Below are 17,660 nucleotides of genomic sequence, written 5' to 3'. Positions count from 1 at the left end.
TATGCTCCAAGTTCCAAGTTTGTTGGTCAAGTGATCATATGGAAAATAGTTTTCCTCAGAAACACAGGTGGCTTCCTGGGTCAGATCATAAAATTCTCTTTACCCCACAACACAGTTGGAAAGTGGTAGAAAAAGTAATGTTACCAACATAGAGAGTAAAGCATTCACTTAGTGTACTGAATGCTGTTTGCCAGGCAGACACAAAGAAAGGGGATGGAGACTTTGTGAAGATTCAGAAAGAATCTTCTGGTCCATCCACTAAGGGCATGTTTTTCTATTAGTCACAATTTCCATTCATCTAAGATTATAACTAACACTATCATAAGAATGATACACTTAGTATTTTATTTTTTGTTCTGCCAAAAATCTCAGGAAGACAGTGAAAGTGATCATGCAAACTTTCCCTGTGAATGGTCAAGCTGAAAGGTGGAGGGAAGGAGAACAAGGCTTTAAAGACCAGCAAGTACGGTCAGCAAGTAAATGTCATTCTATTAACTAACCTACAATTGTTAGAAGAACAAAACCAGTGTGTACCCTATTACTGGCCAGTCTGGTCAGGTCACCTGTATGAGGAGGAGCAGAGGTAAAGGACCTCTGGGGCAGGTGATGTAAAGCTGCTTGGCTTGGCACCTGAAGGAAGTGGGGCTGGGGAAAAGGTGATACAGCATTAATGGCACACGGCAAAAATTTGTTGGCAAACCAGGGCTTGCTCACCGGGGAGGCCCATCACCACTTCTTTATTGACAGTTACACTGTGTGTTTTTTGGGCGGGCAATATGGAGCCTCATCTTCTATTTGACCACACCCCCCAACAATGCTTACTCTAGTCTTTAAGTAAGAGATGATAGTAACCTCTGTTAATTTTGTGTTATACCAGCAGGCTCTTTCTCCCTTCCTATTCTCTCCCTCTCCCCCTCCTTTGGTAATGGTGACTTAACCCAGGAACTTCGCCAGTTTTCTCTCTTCAAACCAAATTCCCTATATAAAAGGTCGAAGAGATGATGCAGTGGGAAAGGAGGGGAAAAGATGTTGGCTTTCCCTTTACCCCGATCTGAACAGACCCCTCTTTGTACTCATCATCACTCTGGATTCTTACATTGCCTCTCTAATGTGACATCTCAACCTTAACAACAGAAACACAAGCAATAAGGGTGGATTTTGTGAGTTATTATAAAGTTATTCATGTTTACAAGTAGTTATGAGGAAGTATATGGTACTTCAATCTAACAAGCTCTTTGTTAGAGTCTCTTCAGGACAAAGAAATTTCTCTTTTTCTTATACTAAATAAAACACAAATGTATTGTGATACCAAATATGAAGCTGTCTGAAATACACTATGAGAGCTATTCTTCAAGACTGGTGTACATAAAATGTCCCATTAAGTGACCATTAAAATGAAAAAATATGGGTAGAATTAAGAATTCAACATTGACTAACCTGACTCAATGGAACAATATAAAGATTATCATGATTATAATAACATTAAAGGAAATATGAAGCAAGGAACTCTGAATCATTATTTAAAAAAAAAAGAAAAAAAAAACAAACCTTAAGCTTTTTACTTTGGTCATTTTTCTGATTTCATTTATGGGAAAATATTTTAGTGATGCTGTTATTAATGTTAAAAAGATTTTAAATGCTAGTTAACTTAAAGTTGATATATCCATTAAATATTAACTAGTTTATACTACACTGTATTACCGATTTAATATAGATTTTAAATCTAAAAGTTGGTAGCCAAAACAACTTACTCAAAAGTAAAGTCCTACTGAAATGTCCTTAGTTTAAAAAAATACAAATGTCTGACCTAATTTCAAAGACAAGTACCTTAACTCAAAGGGAGTAAATCAAATTCCATGCATATATGGATTTTTGTCAAAATGAACCCAACTACTATGTAGAACTATAACGCTCTGATAAGACATGAGGATAATAATAGTATTTCAACTCAATGCATTGCTGCAAAACTTAAATAAGTTAATTCCTATAAATGACTTAGTACAATCTCAAGCATACAACAAAATTCAGGAGATGTTATGGAACCAGACTAGGTGACCTTCAACAGATGAATGGATAAAAAAATGTGTGTATGTAAATATACACACATACACATACATGATGGAATATTACTTGGCCTTAAAGAAGAATAAAATTATGGCATTTGCAGGTAAATGGGTAGAGCTGGAGAATATCATGCTAAGCAAAATAAGCCAATCTCAAAAAAACAAAAGCCGAATGTTTTCTCTGATTTGTAGATACTAATTCACAATGAAGGGGGACCTATAGATTAGGTAGAGGGGATTGAAAGGAGGGGAGGGAGTATGGAGATTGGAAGGATAGTAGAATAAAGCAGACATTAGTACCCTGTGTACATATATAACTATATGATCAGTGGGATTCTACATCATATATAACCAGAAGAATGAGAAATTCTACTCCATTATATATGTTGTATCAAAGTGCACTCTACTGTCATGTGTAACTAAAACAAATAAAAATCTTTTTTTAAAAAGATGAGTATCCTAACTTAAGAAAAATAAAAACTGTTCTATATCATGCATTTTCCCTGCCTGAAGACAATAATTTTTCCCTGAAAACAGATATTTGGTCTGTCAAATTCTGTATAACATTTCAAAAAGTTATTGACTAAAAATCTGAAGTTATGAAGCAATGAGAAATAGGGTTAAGGAGGGAAATGCCAATGGACAGCAATTATGAAGGTGCTTCTGGGCATGCTACTCTAGCATACAAGGCTTCAGAATGAGAACCATTTGGCTTCTACAGCAGGACAATCCTGTGTGACTTAAAGTGATGGAGACATTCTGAGAAATGCTTGTTAGTGATTCATCATTATGTAAACATCAAGAAGTCTACTTACACCAACTTAGACAGCTATGATGTCACTAGGTGATGTCACTAGGTTGCAGGGCAACCTTCCCAAGAGTGGCACTGTTGATCAAAACATTGTTATATGGCATGTGACTACTTCTCTTAGCTTGAATTCACTGCTATATTTCAGGAGCAGAAAAATTTAACCATTTTGCTTACTCTTTCCAGTTTTTTTTTTTTTTTTTTTTTTTTTTTGGTGGTACTGGGGATTGAACCTAGAAGAGTTTTACTACTGAGCTACATCCCCAATGCATTTTACAATGTTTTGAGACAGGGTCTTGTTGAGTTGCCAAGGCTGGCCTTAAACTTGCAATCGTACTTCAGCCTCCTGAGTTGGTGGGATTATAGGCATGCATGCATCACTGCACCCAGTTTCTCTCCAGTTTTGAAACTTGAAAATCTAAATAATTTTTCCACAGTCTGTTTTGTTCCTCTCAAAGTATCTTCCAAGAACATACATGTGTTTTAACCCTTTGTATGTGTTCCAAAATGTTTAATGTATATTATCTTCCTTTATTCTTAAAAAAAAAAAAAATCACTATTATAGATAGGTAAACTGGTGCATGCCTATAGTCCTAGCTACTCAGGAGGCTAAGGCAGGAGGATCACTGGAGCACAGAAGTCCCAGGACAGACTGGGCTACACAGTGGGACCATACCTCAAACTAAACTAAACCAAATCAAACAACAACAAAAGAATCACTTAAAGTGGCTCTAAGCAAAAAGAACTGACTTGCTTATATTATCCCAAAGTCCATTACTCTTGAATCAGAAAGGTAAGGGCTAGGGGGCTAGGGATGTAGTTCACATGTAGGAGGCCCTGGTTTGATCCACAGTCAAGTGCGCGTGCACACACATGAAAGATAAAAATTTCAACTGATTTTAAAGAGGTAGTAGAAAATTTTTCTGATTACAGGACAATCTCATTAAAAACAGTAAGGAGTCTAGAATTACTAATCATTCAAGGAACATGATAATATGTTGATCATATAACTAGTTTTAAAATTTCTACAATTAAGTATATACTAGTTAGTTCCTATTAAAGTTGGGCACCAAGATTTGTAAAGGAAAAATGAAAATCAAAGAATTTATTCAGCAGGAGTAGGTCTTATTTAAATCTCTACTAATAGATTAAGACTGCACAGAAAGAGATGCTGTCATTTTATAACACAAAGATTTCTTTTTTTGTTATTAAATACACTATTTTTTTTGCCTTTGGAGTTAACTGCTCTGTAACACAACTACAAAATTTACCTAAGATTTGAAATTGTTTTTTCTCTAACTAAATTTCCTTGCTTCTCTGCATAATTTAATACTCAAAATATTGCCTTTAGGATAAAGAACGCTCAGCATATGAACTTGAGAATTATAAACAGTTTCTCATTAAAAATGTAGAGACGAACACTATTTATGTGCTAGTTTATTTATCTTATTATTCAGAAACAATTTCATGACAGCTGTCAGTAATCAATTACAATACCAGGAAATCCAAAGACAAAATTTGCGGAGACCATGTTTTTGCATTTAATTTGAAAAAGTATGCTATCTAATTTTCCTACACCAAGCTATTTCTTTGCAATGTTTGCTTACTGCTGAAGGGAAGATGATTTCCGATACACTTTAAATATCTGATTCATGTCCATCATTGTCGAAAAAGAAAAGGAAGATGAGGAGGCCAAAAGAAGTAGGACAGAAAAAATGTCACATGGATTCAGGAGTTGAGATAACTGACAGTAAAATATATGTTCTTTGGTTAGCAAAGCGAAAAGGGGGAAAGTATTGCATACATGATGGATACACACTAGCATTCTAAAGCAGGAGACAAGAATGTCAAGAGTGTATTCTTCCCCCACTGCCAGATGGAAGGGCTATTATTATAAATGAAAGGCAGCAGTAGTGGATGCCAGGCACTTTTGTTGTGTGCCAGATTCTGAAGTCCAGATGTAAGCAGGTTACCCCTGGGACAGGACAGGCTTCAGCTCCCGCAGCAGAACAGAACCAATCACAGTTTTCTCAGTGTTTATGATAAGCTGGGCTGTGGAGCCTTCCTTCAGTTCCACTGTGACTAGCATCAATGACCCACTGTGCACAGTTTTAGCTGCAAACCTGGAAGGAAAAAAAAAGAGAGAGACCTTTTATCACAGAAAGGGGGGGGGGGAAGGAGACAGAGTAAATTCAAATGGGTTTAAAGTAACTCTTTTTTCTCAAATGAAATATTTCATTGCAGGTTCCCTACTGCCAAAAACCCAAAGCCAAGCATTCTTCTGGGAAAAAAAAAAAAAAAAAAAAGAATCAATAAACTGCCCAGTCCATGCGTACCACAAGCAGGTAATTTTAGTGCATTTTTAAAAACAGAACAGGAAAAGGAAGTCTATTTTATTTATTAGTTTGAATGACAGATATATGTGTGTAATTCTCTGATGTATTTGGGAAGCATTCATTCAATATGTAACAACTCACCATGCATAGGACCATTTAAAATAAGCTGATTTATCTATATATTTAAAACATGTGAAGAAAAGGTACCTTTCTCAAAGAGCTTGAAAATTTTAATTCCTCATATCTGAAAATGATTATGCAAGAAGTTAGATAATTTTATGTACATTATAAAATTCTTACTAAGTCTCAATGAATTCACTCATGTAAAAATATTCAAATTCAATCTCTAATGTTAATGATGACATGATATAAAATCACATGACAGCCAACTGCAAACTCACACTTTTCTCTTTCTCTTAGAAACTGTTTGGAACATTAGATCCTTCTTTTTGCTTTAGAATATAATAGAGGAACCTTGAGGTCTAATGCTCTATTACTAAATTCCAAGACATGAAGAACCTACTAATTACATGAAATTAAAAGCAAAACTAGCCTTTTAAGCACTGCAATTGACTGAAAAGCCGTTGGAGGCACAATGAACTTCTGTCAATCCTGCTAATTCATTCTGCACGCACAGTTGAGCCCCAGAGATGAGGAGGAAGAGGACAGGAACCTCCCATGCCTCCATTTTCCACATGGAGCATGTTCCACAGTTTTGGGGGGAGGGAGTCTGATTGCAGGGATGACTGGAGAAAAACAAAGTTGCTGCACATGAGCTTTTGAAAACACTAACAAGTGTAGAGCAGGTCTGTGACCTGCTGTGACCCCACTTTGCAGGGCCAATCCCCTTTCCCCTTTCTGTATGACACGTGTCTGAATCTGAGCCATCTGCCTCAATTTGCACAACATCTTCAGCCACAATGGCACCCAGTTAGCCCTGACAACAGCTCACAATACATAAAAATAAAACTGCCGCGCTGACAGCACGCTGCGGACTATTCAAGAGCAAACCAACTGGTCAGTGTCTCATGTCTGACAATTAGCATGGGCCTTGCACGGAGCCCACGGTGTCCTCAGGGATCTGTTTAATTACCATCAACATAAAAGAGGGAGTTTATCAGGAGACACTCAGAAAAACTTCACTCCCAACTTAATTAAAATATTAGCCACTTAAGCAGGAAGCAGATTCTCTTTAAATGAAAAGTAATTTCTTTTTTTGAGTCTTTTAGAAATGACATCAAGATATTATAACACATTAGATTCCTTTTCTTGAACCCTGAAAAGTCATTTTTGTCCTAAATAGAATCAAGAAAATCAGTTTTTCAACAATAATTAGCACGATGCATCAAAAGCAAAACAAATATGCTAACCTTAATAAATTGAACACATTAACAATACTTGGAAGTTGTATTTTAAAATGTTAGCTAATGGGTGTTGACAAAGTACATTAGAAACCTTCCTAGTTATTTGTGTACTCTCTTCAAACATGCTGAAAACTTACAAGGAAACTGAGAGAGCAGTTTTCTTACTAAGAAAAGCAATTTTAAGTAACCAGTTTAAGAATATAAATCATACCAATCTTTAAGAGGTTTTTAAAAAGCTCTTACACTACAGATCCATCTGCTTTTCAGACATGCTCACAAGAGTTTAGGAACTGGGTATCTCAATTTCATCTTTGGGAGAACAGAAAGATCTCCAGTCCCCAAATGACCTTTCCTTTCTGTCTCTTCTTGCAAGTTTATACATTTCTTTTGTCTAAATTTTTAAGGCTATTCAGTTTCATAGAAGAATGCTGTTGGTACATTTTGGTAAAACTCTGTCACCAAACAAGGATACTCTATATTCCCATACATTTATGCAACTTCTCCACAGATTTGGTCATCACATTTGTAATTCATTCAACAAATACTGCAACAGAGGTTCCTATTTCTGACAGGGTTATAATTATATAAACAATAGTCTTATTAGTTCCTTTATTTACTTAACACTTGTGCCTTGGGACCAGAGAAAAAGAGATCCTGTCTGAATAGGAATACAAAAGCACTGTTGCTTTAATTTCAGGATTACATAGCCTCAAGGCACATTTTATATCTTTTCTATTAAAAACTAAGAGTCAATGTTAAAATAACACAAACTTGGCAAAGACAAATGTCAATTTTGGTGTCAGTGTCTTTAAAGAGATTAAAAATAGTGTCTTATATTGTGTTTCTGAAATCCTATTACTATAACATTCTCAATACTATAAAGAATAGGGCCATGAAAGAAAAGAGGCATTTGCTTACACTGCAGTGGGAACATGCTAAGCAAACTGTCCTAGCAACCAACTCTGAGATGGTGTAAAAGCTACTGCCTTTTAACGAGGTCTCTATGTTCTGGTGGGCACACATGGTGGAAGCGATGCTTTAAAGGAGAAGCTCAGAAGATCAGATGTTCTGACATTCTCATTTCACAGTTCAAAAAGGATGTATTTAATTGGAACACAGCATGATGACAACTGGTTTGTTTTGGTCCATGGAAAGCAAAAGCCACTCCCCAAAAGTTATTAATCCTTTCACTCCTGAACTGGCTGTTTTAACATACATTTAAAAGACAGGGAAAAAGAACTAGTTAGTACATAATAAATAGCTAGCTTTTACATGTAAGAAACATTGATTGTAAATACTTATATGCTAAACTTAATGGCTGACATTAGATCTCTGTAGTTGGCCTCAACCTAAGATCACACTGTGACAAATTTTTTGGAAGGTGTCAGAAGATTTTGATCACTGTAATGACAGCAGCTACCATACATTAAGAGTTGACTATCTGTTTGCTAGTGGATTCTAATAACTTCACGTGCATTATTTCATTTGACCCTATGAGGCAGATCAGCCATAAGAAAGGATGGAACTTCGGCCCGAAAATGTCGAGGCACTTGCTCATGTGTACGAGAGCCAGGGAATGGTGGAGTGAGACTCTGAACTCCAGCATTCTGATTCCAGGTCACACACATTCTCCCAACATGTGGAAAAATGTACACTTAATATTGTCAGTCATCAGGTAAATTAAGGTTTTTCCTATTTATCTAAAGTATAAATAATCTATTATTTTCCAAAAATTTTGAGTGAAGAGTTTTTCCCTTCAAAAACTGTGTACTTTACTTTGTACTATTCTATAATTCATAGCATTATGGCTTGATTCTTTGTTCTACTTTTAATTCTTTCTTCAAAAGATTTGTTATAATTTTCAATATCCCCTACACCTTACTCCCTCAAAAGTCACTAGCAAGGAAAAAATAGAAAACCTTTTTGAATGGAGCTGTAACACAGGGAAAGACTACTGGGAGACCAATCAACCTCGAAAACCAGTAACACCACAAATGAGAACAAATAAGTGGGATGACAGTTAAAGATGTATTGCCTATGTATGACGGGTTCCATGTTATTAAAAGGATACCATCTAGATATTTTTCATAATTTTTCATTTCATTCTACCACTAAGCACTTGCTGTTTATAATCACCAACCAAGAAGGTAAAACTGTCTGGCTATATCTGCATTTTATCTTATTTTTTTCTATTACCTCGAGCAAGTGACATTTAATCTTTTTTGAATTTTCAGGATTTAAGAGAAAGACAAAATATGAAGGGAGATCAGTAGAGTAAAGGGGCCAGGGGAGAAAGGAGAAGGAAGGGGATAATATCGGGGAATGATACTGACCAAATTATATTGTTATATTGTGTGCATATATGAACATGTAACAATGAATTCCACCATTATTACAGCTATAATATACCAATAAAAATATGGAAAAAAGACAAAATAAACTGGTCTTAAGAGTTAGATGACAACACGTTTCACTCTTATTAAAAAGTTATTCTGTCTTAACTATTGTCAGAATTATGAAACTGGTTGAATAAAAACAACAAATTGAACAAAAAATATATTATCTATAACACACAAGCCACACTTTTTAGATTTGTGAGGCATTGGCTATGGACCATAAATGCTCTTTGTTAAAAGGAGTAAGTCACATGACTCAATTGTTCTAACAATTAAAATGTTAATGGCACAATATAGACTTAAAAATATTTGTCTGAGAGGCTGCATCAACCTCCAGGGTATTCACAAACATCAAATTTCTTACACAGAATCGGATTTGCTACACTTAATGCAACAGCTCTGAGACATGCTTTTTCTTCTCTTGGATAGTCTTCCTGGTTTCTGATTTTTCTATTCTGAGTTCAATTTTCTTGTGCTTTCTGTTCTACTGGTTACCAGAAGCTGTGACAATGGCCCACTCAGGCTAAAACTTTTTTTTTTCTACTCTGTACATGAAGCCTTCAATTACTGCCTGCTGAAGCAGACAGAATCCTATTAGTAAGAAAGACGATCATAAGATGCAGTGCCCTGCCCTAGCTGTATAAAAATAATTAGTCCAAAGTTGACAAATGTGTAATGAAGTCGCGCAATCATTATATGTAAGAAATACTGGTTTGAATAAGCCTCCTAAACATCAATACCAAAGCGTTATGATTTGGAGCATTATTCTTCTGAAAGGATTTAAAAATTGTAAATCCTTATTACCTTGAGTTAATATAGTAGAACATTTCAAATGCAGAGAATTTCAAAGTTGTATAAAATTTTATTTTTGACTATAAGACTGTATTTTAAAGTTCAGTTCATTATGTTATTGAATTAATAGTAAGAAAATTTACATGTAACTAGAGTTAGGAGAATTCATCCAAGGCCACATATTTTTCTCTCTTTTTTAGAAATAGTCCAATAATATTGTAGTATTTTCATCTAACATTCAGATGAAGAGTTAACACTGAAAATAAACTACCATCGTAATTAGGTCTATTTTCTATTTTAAACTTATAGAGATGGTATAAACAATTACTCCTGCTCTATCTTATCAATGTCGCATAATCTTTATATTGGAAAACAAAATTTAAAAAATCTAGGTACATTTCCTCAAAGAAGGCACAGAACATTCCAGTTCTTTCATACTACTTCTGATTTGTCTGGTGGTGGTAAAGTGGAGGTTAACAAGAGAAAACCAAATAGTAAAATAAATGAATTCCTGCCCCATTCTTTTTGATTCCTTACAAAATTATCAACCCAGAAGGAAAGAATACCCTTCTTTTCATTTTTACAAGAAAAGTTACATATTACTATTTGCAAACCTGTTACATTATAGGACATTACCTCATAAATGGTTAAATTAAATCAAACTTAAATACAGAATGTTTAAATGAGAAAATCAGCTGTGTTACTTCTAAAATATCCAACTATGCTTTCTACGTAAAAATTAACTGTGGTCCACATTTGTTTTTCAATGAAACGCTGCTCAGTCAGTGGAGTCCAAAGCAGTCAGATAAAAAGCAGTGCTGCCCTCTAGTGGACATCCACCAGTCTGAGAAAGAACTCTGGATGACTAAATAGGTTCCACAATTCTTCAGTTTTGTTGGAGACAAAAATTTGTCATTCTGTAGAAAAGACCTAAGCCTGACATCCCTACACTGACAAATACTTACAAAAAATTCTGTTTTAGCACAGATGAAGTCAGTAAACAGTAGTCTCAGGGCTTATAAAATTAGTACACTAATTTAAATAACATTAAATGTTATTTGATAAGCAAAAATTGTTTTCCACTATGATCTTCCAAAATCGCCCAGAATTTAAATATAGAGCTACCAAGAAAAAAGAAAACAAGTAATAAACAAAAACACTACCCCAAGGGTTAATCAATCTATGAACTGAAAGAGAAATATTTGAGATCCCACTAAGAACTGACTATACCATTTGTGTTTGTAATCCTAGGACTAGTAGAACCTGGAACAAAGATCTTAAAAAGATTTTGAGCAAAGAAGTTACATGCTACAGATGTTATATATATTCTATTAAAGATTATTAAAAAATTGTATGCTAAGGGTGATTAATTGGATGAGTTTAAAGCCTAGAACTGAAAATTGTTCTTAAACTGTATTTTAATTAAAAAATTTTAGTTTTAAACCTGAAATAAACTGCCTTAATATGTTCACAAATTTAAAAGTCAATTACCAGGTTGCTAGGGATACAATGCTCAATTCACAATCTCAGAAGATGCAAGAGGCAAGATGAGTATGAAGTGTGGCAACTCTTTTCAATAATAACATTACATACAAATGTCAGAATATGGGTTAAAATGTGAAATGGTTGAGGCTCCTGAAAAGACAAACTTTAAGTTGTGGTAATACCACTGTAATGTTCTACTATAATAAACATACTATCTTAGATGCTGGGACAGATAATAGAAAAAAATTACATTAAACATTTCACCTGAGGCCTAAGTGTAGCTGAGTAGTAAAGCATGAGTTTTCTGGAATGCACGAGGCACTTGGTTTGATTCCCAGCCCCAATAAACAAACATACCTCACTAGTATCCCTGACTAATCTGTACAAAAGGAAATATATAAACATAGGAAAAACATTTTTAAATGTGTCATGTTGCTACCATTACCTCTTGATAATCCAGGGCAGCTTCAACCTGTGGACTTTGGAATATGTGCCCTATTGGCCAGCACTTAAGAGTACTAGCCAATATGCAGACTCCAAGGCCCTGTCCTGGATATGCTGAAGCTTAGTTTTGGGGGTGGGGTTTCAGGAATCTGAGTTTTACATAAATCCCCACATGATTTTTTTTCTTTTTTTCTTTTTTTTTCTGTAGAGAAAACCCTAGAGGTCCTAAAGCTATAGATTTTTAGTTTTCTGCTTTTTGGTCACTGTAGGATTCCTTAGCACTGTTATCAGAGGACAAGCTATGTAATAAAAGCAAATGCACCTCAGCTTCTACACTGTTGAATAGGAACCTCCGTCTTAAATGCTTACTGGTTTTTTTCAGAAGATTCCAAGTAATTTTTCCTGGCCCTACATGAACCCAGGATTCCCACTGCTGATTCCTCTAATCTCCCTCCTTAGAACACATTAAATCTTGACCTTTTCCCTTTGCAGTCATTCTTATACTGGTGTAAGGCTGTCCATTATGCCCTTTGTATATGCTTGATTTATGGATTACTTTATCAGCATTGACTTAATATATTTAAAGACTTTTACAATGTAAATAGTACATCTCATATTTTAATATGAATATCTAACACAGGAAATGAAGATATTCAACTACATATTTAATAAATGCTTTTAGATGATGACAGACCTTCTCATTTCTATATTATTTCTTATGAAGTGGTAACTGTAATCTGTAAAACACCTGATTGGCACAACCATCATAACTCTACAGATTGCAATAAAATGGTTTTGTTTTCGAAGAGCAGCTTTTTCAAATAGAGAATAAGTACTGCAGACATAAAGATGAAGCTAGTCTTTCAATAGTTTGGCTATCTCCCATTTAGAAAATCAAAACTAAATATCACATAATTTAATACTAGATATACTTTCTCAATTGATCTTTAAGTTTTAACTATATAGGAAATGCTGTAGGTTTCTGAAGTGAATTTCATAAAATCTGTGTTCTGAATTTCATAAAACTTTTGTGCCTTCGACTTTTTCTTAATGGAGGCCATTTTCTGTTAATGTATTGGGAAACAATTTCTTTTAAGTGTTCAATTAAAATTCCAACTTTATATTATTACATACTTCTACATATAAATGAAGGTTTACTCTCTTAGAAATTCTAACATTAAGTATCTCTTTACCTGGTATGTAATATGGAAAATATTAAAAATTTGAAGAGCAGTAAGATAAGTTATTCCCACACTGGATGACACAAATTTTATCCATTGGTTAGACTACACCAATACTTATTATAAATTCTTTAGGAAAAGATACTGAAGGCTTAAACAGAATATAGTCCAGTTAAGAGTAATTTATCATACTGAAATATTAATCTCTTAAAATATTAAGTCAAAATGTTCATACTTGATGTTTTTGGTGAAAATGTCCTAAACAATTATCATTAATAAATACTAGAGTGGCTTTCCTGTTCTTCAAAAAAGCAACTATCACAGAAGAATAAGGGAGTCATTAAAAAAAATCTCATAGGAATTTCAATTTTATTATTAACAAATAATAAATAGGCTTAGAAATAGAGACTCATCGATCCCACAGGGTAACATAATATTGAATTCTATAGTTAAAAACATTAATACACAATTCGATAAAGTGGTAAATTGTTGATTTCTATTATTAAAATGTTATCAGTAATTGTATTTCATTTTTAATGAAATTAAGAAAAGCACTGATTCAAATTTTATTGACAATTATTTACTTTTATTCTAATTGCTACAAGCATGAAAAATGACAAGATTTACATATACAGAATAATTTACATTGACTTCTGTAAGAAAATATAAATAGTGAGGTTTTTATTACCTGGAAGCTTTCTAAAATTTAGAACACTATTATAGTTATACTTTGCCTATAAAAGTAGATATGAAATATTTTCAATTAAGTACGGTAGGATATGAGAGGCAAATTAAGACTGCACAGCCCATCGTTAAGTATAGACAGGCCTTTTATTCACTTTTGACTCTGCAGTAACTTGGGTTCCTCCCCCAAAGTTAAACACCAAATCACTGACAATAGAACTGGAACAGGAAAGTGTCAAGAGAGTGAGGATGTGTATGAGGACCATGAACACTAAGTTTGAGTGCAATCTTTGCATTCTAAAGTCAGATCTAAATGGTTCTCAGTTGTGTGTCCCCTCTATATTAGCATGGGTAATTGAGCACGGACTGCAATTTAAGTAATCTGATCAGGCATTAAGTTCCCAACCACTAAGGCAGGTTACAGGTAAACTAGGCTTTAGAATTACACAAGTGTGCTAGGTGTCCTTCTTAGTCTATCTTCCAGGATGAAGACAGCTTACATATTAGTTAGTTTTGACTTTTTTTCTTCTAAGAAACAACTTGGAAGGCTGCTTTTAGAAAAATAAAACAAACAACCCACATACAAAAACAAAACAAAAGCTAAACTAGATGTCTGAACAAAAACAATGATTACAGCATTTTTTTTGGTACAATACAAAATAACTTTAAAATAAGACTGCAGTAGATGAACACTAAGTAAATGTGTCAGGTAAAATTTCATACCGAATAAGCCAAATTTAGAGCTGATATGTGCTATTTTAAAAAGTAAGTCTTAACAATTCCAAGGACTCATTAAAAAAAAAAAAAAATCACTCCAAAAAAGCTACAAGATTTAAAAAAAATACTAGAAAACTCAGAACCAAAACATTTATTTTTACTGAAAAAGTTTCTGTTCACTTTTCCCCATACTGAACACTAATTGATAGATGAGTTAAATTTGCATGGTGGTTTCATTAGGATGACCTTATATCCATTTTCTTATTTTATCACACCATCCTATGTGAGATAGGCAAGGCTTATTACAAATTGAAGAATAAGATCTCTTGAACAACTTAAGGACTTTCTTATTTCTCTTTCAAAAAAAAATCTATTTTTTGACTAGCACATGAAGTTTTCATTCTACTCTGATTAGTGCAAGTCTGAATAATGGCAGATCAGCTCTTCTGATGTCAAGTCCAGTGTTCTTCCACAGATGTGATGTCACATAATTTCACTTCAATTTCCCTTTTTTTACCCTGTCATCCATTTCTGAACAGATGAGGAACTGAAAGCCTATGAGGAGAAGTTACAACTTGCCCAAGATTATGAAGTCCACTAATGGCAGAACTAGATTTAAAACCCAAATCACCTATGATACTTTTTATATGAGGTATCTCCTACTCCTTCACTAATTGAAAAATAAATTTATTTTGAAAGCTTTGAAGGCCTTCCCTTTGACTCTAAATTTATTTTCTGTAATTAATATTTATGTAAGAAAAGATGCACTAAATATAATGCATAATTTTTTTAACGGCAAAAGTATATATGAGATAGTTTGCATTGATTCTCTTAAGTATACACAGAACTATTTAACAGCCACACAGTTATGGGACAATTATTTTATCTTCACTTCTATTTAAAGTCAGTGGCATTCATAAGAATACAAAGAGAGGAAACATATTAATCACATTTGCTGCTGCCTTTCAGGACAAATGACTAGGATCTCATGCTTCAGATGCCTGGTGGTGAAGAAATTCCTGATCTGAACAGAAGCTGCACTGAGTCTATGCTGGTTGTCTAGCAGCTCTTTATTAAATGGAAACAGACTTAGGGAACTGTTTTCCAAAGGAATCTGTACGTAGTATACAAACACTCCCCCCCCTCAATTAAAAAAGTCCAATTTCACTACTTTATAAGATAGTTCTTCCTAGAAATCCACTGAATCCAGCAAAATAAGATAAACTCTCAAGCACCTCATAAAAGGCAGCTTTACAAATCACTAAGCTGTTATAAAATGTGGATGTACTATGTATATCTCTCAGGAGAAGCCAAGCTGGTACAATATGGAAGCTATGAAATGAGGAAGGGATCTTCATGCAAACCTATCAATCAAGTACACCACTGGAAAAAGGGGGAGGGTACATACAAGTTTAGGGGTGATTATTTCCAAAGCAAATAATGAATTGAAAATTATGTACTTGTACGAGTCATTTCCACACCATGTGTTCATGAACCCACCTGTGTATATTATCTTGGCCAGAAGGTACTGCACCGACGTTGGCTACATTTACAACCTTCTGAAGGACCATGGATGGAGTGAAATTCTGGGGTGCAGCAATAATTATAGCAGAAGTTTCATTCATTCCTGTCAGCATTCCTGTAAAAGAAAAATAAGGCTCCCTTTTACTGATTTCTTTACAAAAGTTACCTAAACAATTTTAAGCTCAGAGCCAAAAGTTAAAACTTTTCCCAACAAAAGAAATATCACTTGAGAATGTAATTTACAAGATGATTATTACATTTTTAAAAAAATTCCAGTATTTATATAAAAAATGCAGCCAAAGTCACTCTTTACAAATCTAATTTTTACTATTATTGGATAAGTCATCATAATCACAAATACGAAATTTCCGATTTACGCAACCTGGGTTTTTGCTTTTTAAGAATCTATTTATTTATTATTACTATTTTTTCTATTCATTTAAAGATCAGCCAAATGCTGCTTGAGAACAAATCAAAGTGATACTGGAATAACTAGCAGTATTACCTGATGAATGGCATCAGTATGAAAGATTAAAGTTATCTCAACAATGACTGGAAATCGCTGACAGTCATGTGGTTCTTGAAAATGAACAAGCTTTCTAAGGCACACTGAACAAAAACCATATTTGCCTAGTGAATGAAACTACAAAAACAAAAACACTAACCAAATTTTACAAAGTAAAATGTTTGTAAACAAAGGGGAAAAAGAGAATAGAAAAATCTTGAGATGTTTCAAATAATATTTAAGAAAAAACTAAGTTAAGCAAAATTATGAGTAAAAGTCATAATAGGCTTATCATTAACATCAGAATTTCATGTAAAAATGTTCAGTGAACAAATTCAAAATCATACCACACTGTTGGAAAAAACATTAAAAATTAGCATTCAGGTTAAAACAATAAAATAATTAAAATAAATGTCATCTACTTGAATCTGTGCTATAAGTCATGGATAACTAGTGGTATTTATTAAAAACAATAACCATTTTCAGACATTTGATATGTGCACAGCAGTTTACAAAATTTAAAATGAGAATGGTAACATCTGATTTTGTTTTCGAAGGACCTTGTTATCTTCAGGCCTATATATTTTATTTATTTATTGCAAATATAATCCAAAAATTTTTTTAATATAATCTAAAATTTTAAAAAGTCCCTCTGATTAACAGTATGAAGATCCTGTAAAAAGACTTATGCCATCAGATACAAAATAGAACTATCTAGCTTCTAACAGGGAGCAGTTTTTACTAACCACTTTCAAACTCTGGGAACACTATGTTCTGTCTTAGGCTGTTTAACTTCAACATTAGGCAAAAGCTTTAAAAACTACACAAGCAGTCAAACACTGCTTTTAAGTAAAGCACAGGGGCTGACATAACACTGCTGAGAGATGTGTGTACTCATTTAGGATTTAAACCTTCTCCATTAAGCTCTATTGAAGAGCAACTGCTGAATAAATGAATGCAACTATGTTTATGTTAAAAGCCTGTTTCCCGCAGCATGTAATTAAAGGAAATGTTGTACAAAGCCAGTACTTTTGTCAAGCTCCTGTAAATGGAAAGATGGATAGCACTCAGAGAAGTGAATGCATTGCTTCATATTTAACCTTAACACTCTTGTCATTAATGGTTTGTCTAACTTGTTCTATAAAAGACAAGGTACTGCTCCATTGAAGTAAAATTAAAAAAATCAACTAAACCATGCTTTTCAGAACAGAAGATTCATTATCGTCAGCTAATGTATTGGCATAAAGCAAAGTAACATCCTATCAAGTAAGGCACACATTCAATCTGCCTTCCCACCCCCCTTTATTTTTAACTCATGCTGTTTTATTGTTATAGGCAATTTGTACCACTCAGCATGACAG

At 33.9% G+C, this 17,660-nt stretch overlaps 1 protein-coding gene across 2 annotated transcripts in view; it reads right to left on the bottom strand.

Moving 5' to 3' along the window:
* Positions 1 to 4,290: 4,290 nt before the first annotated feature.
* AP3B1 (adaptor related protein complex 3 subunit beta 1) overlaps positions 4,291 to 17,660 on the bottom strand; it is a 254,893-nt gene continuing 241,523 nt past the window's right edge. The window contains exons 26-28 of one of the 2 annotated variants that reach the window (XM_079143559.1): positions 15,771 to 15,909; positions 5,415 to 5,451; positions 4,842 to 4,994 (exon numbers count right to left, since the gene is read on the bottom strand). In XM_079143559.1, coding sequence (XP_078999685.1) covers positions 4,983 to 4,994; positions 5,415 to 5,451; positions 15,771 to 15,909 — 188 coding nt within the window. In that variant the 3' untranslated portion in view covers positions 4,842 to 4,982. Of the gene's footprint in view, positions 4,995 to 5,414; positions 5,452 to 15,770; positions 15,910 to 17,660 lie in introns of both variants that reach the window. The other variant, XM_079143558.1, reaches the window with a different exon arrangement.

This window comes from Sciurus vulgaris (assembly GCF_902686455.1).
Source record: "Sciurus vulgaris genome assembly, chromosome: 6".
Taxonomy (NCBI): domain Eukaryota; kingdom Metazoa; phylum Chordata; class Mammalia; order Rodentia; family Sciuridae; genus Sciurus; species Sciurus vulgaris.
The sequence above is the reverse complement of the archived record's forward strand: the minus strand, read 5'-3'. Positions and strand labels throughout refer to the sequence as shown.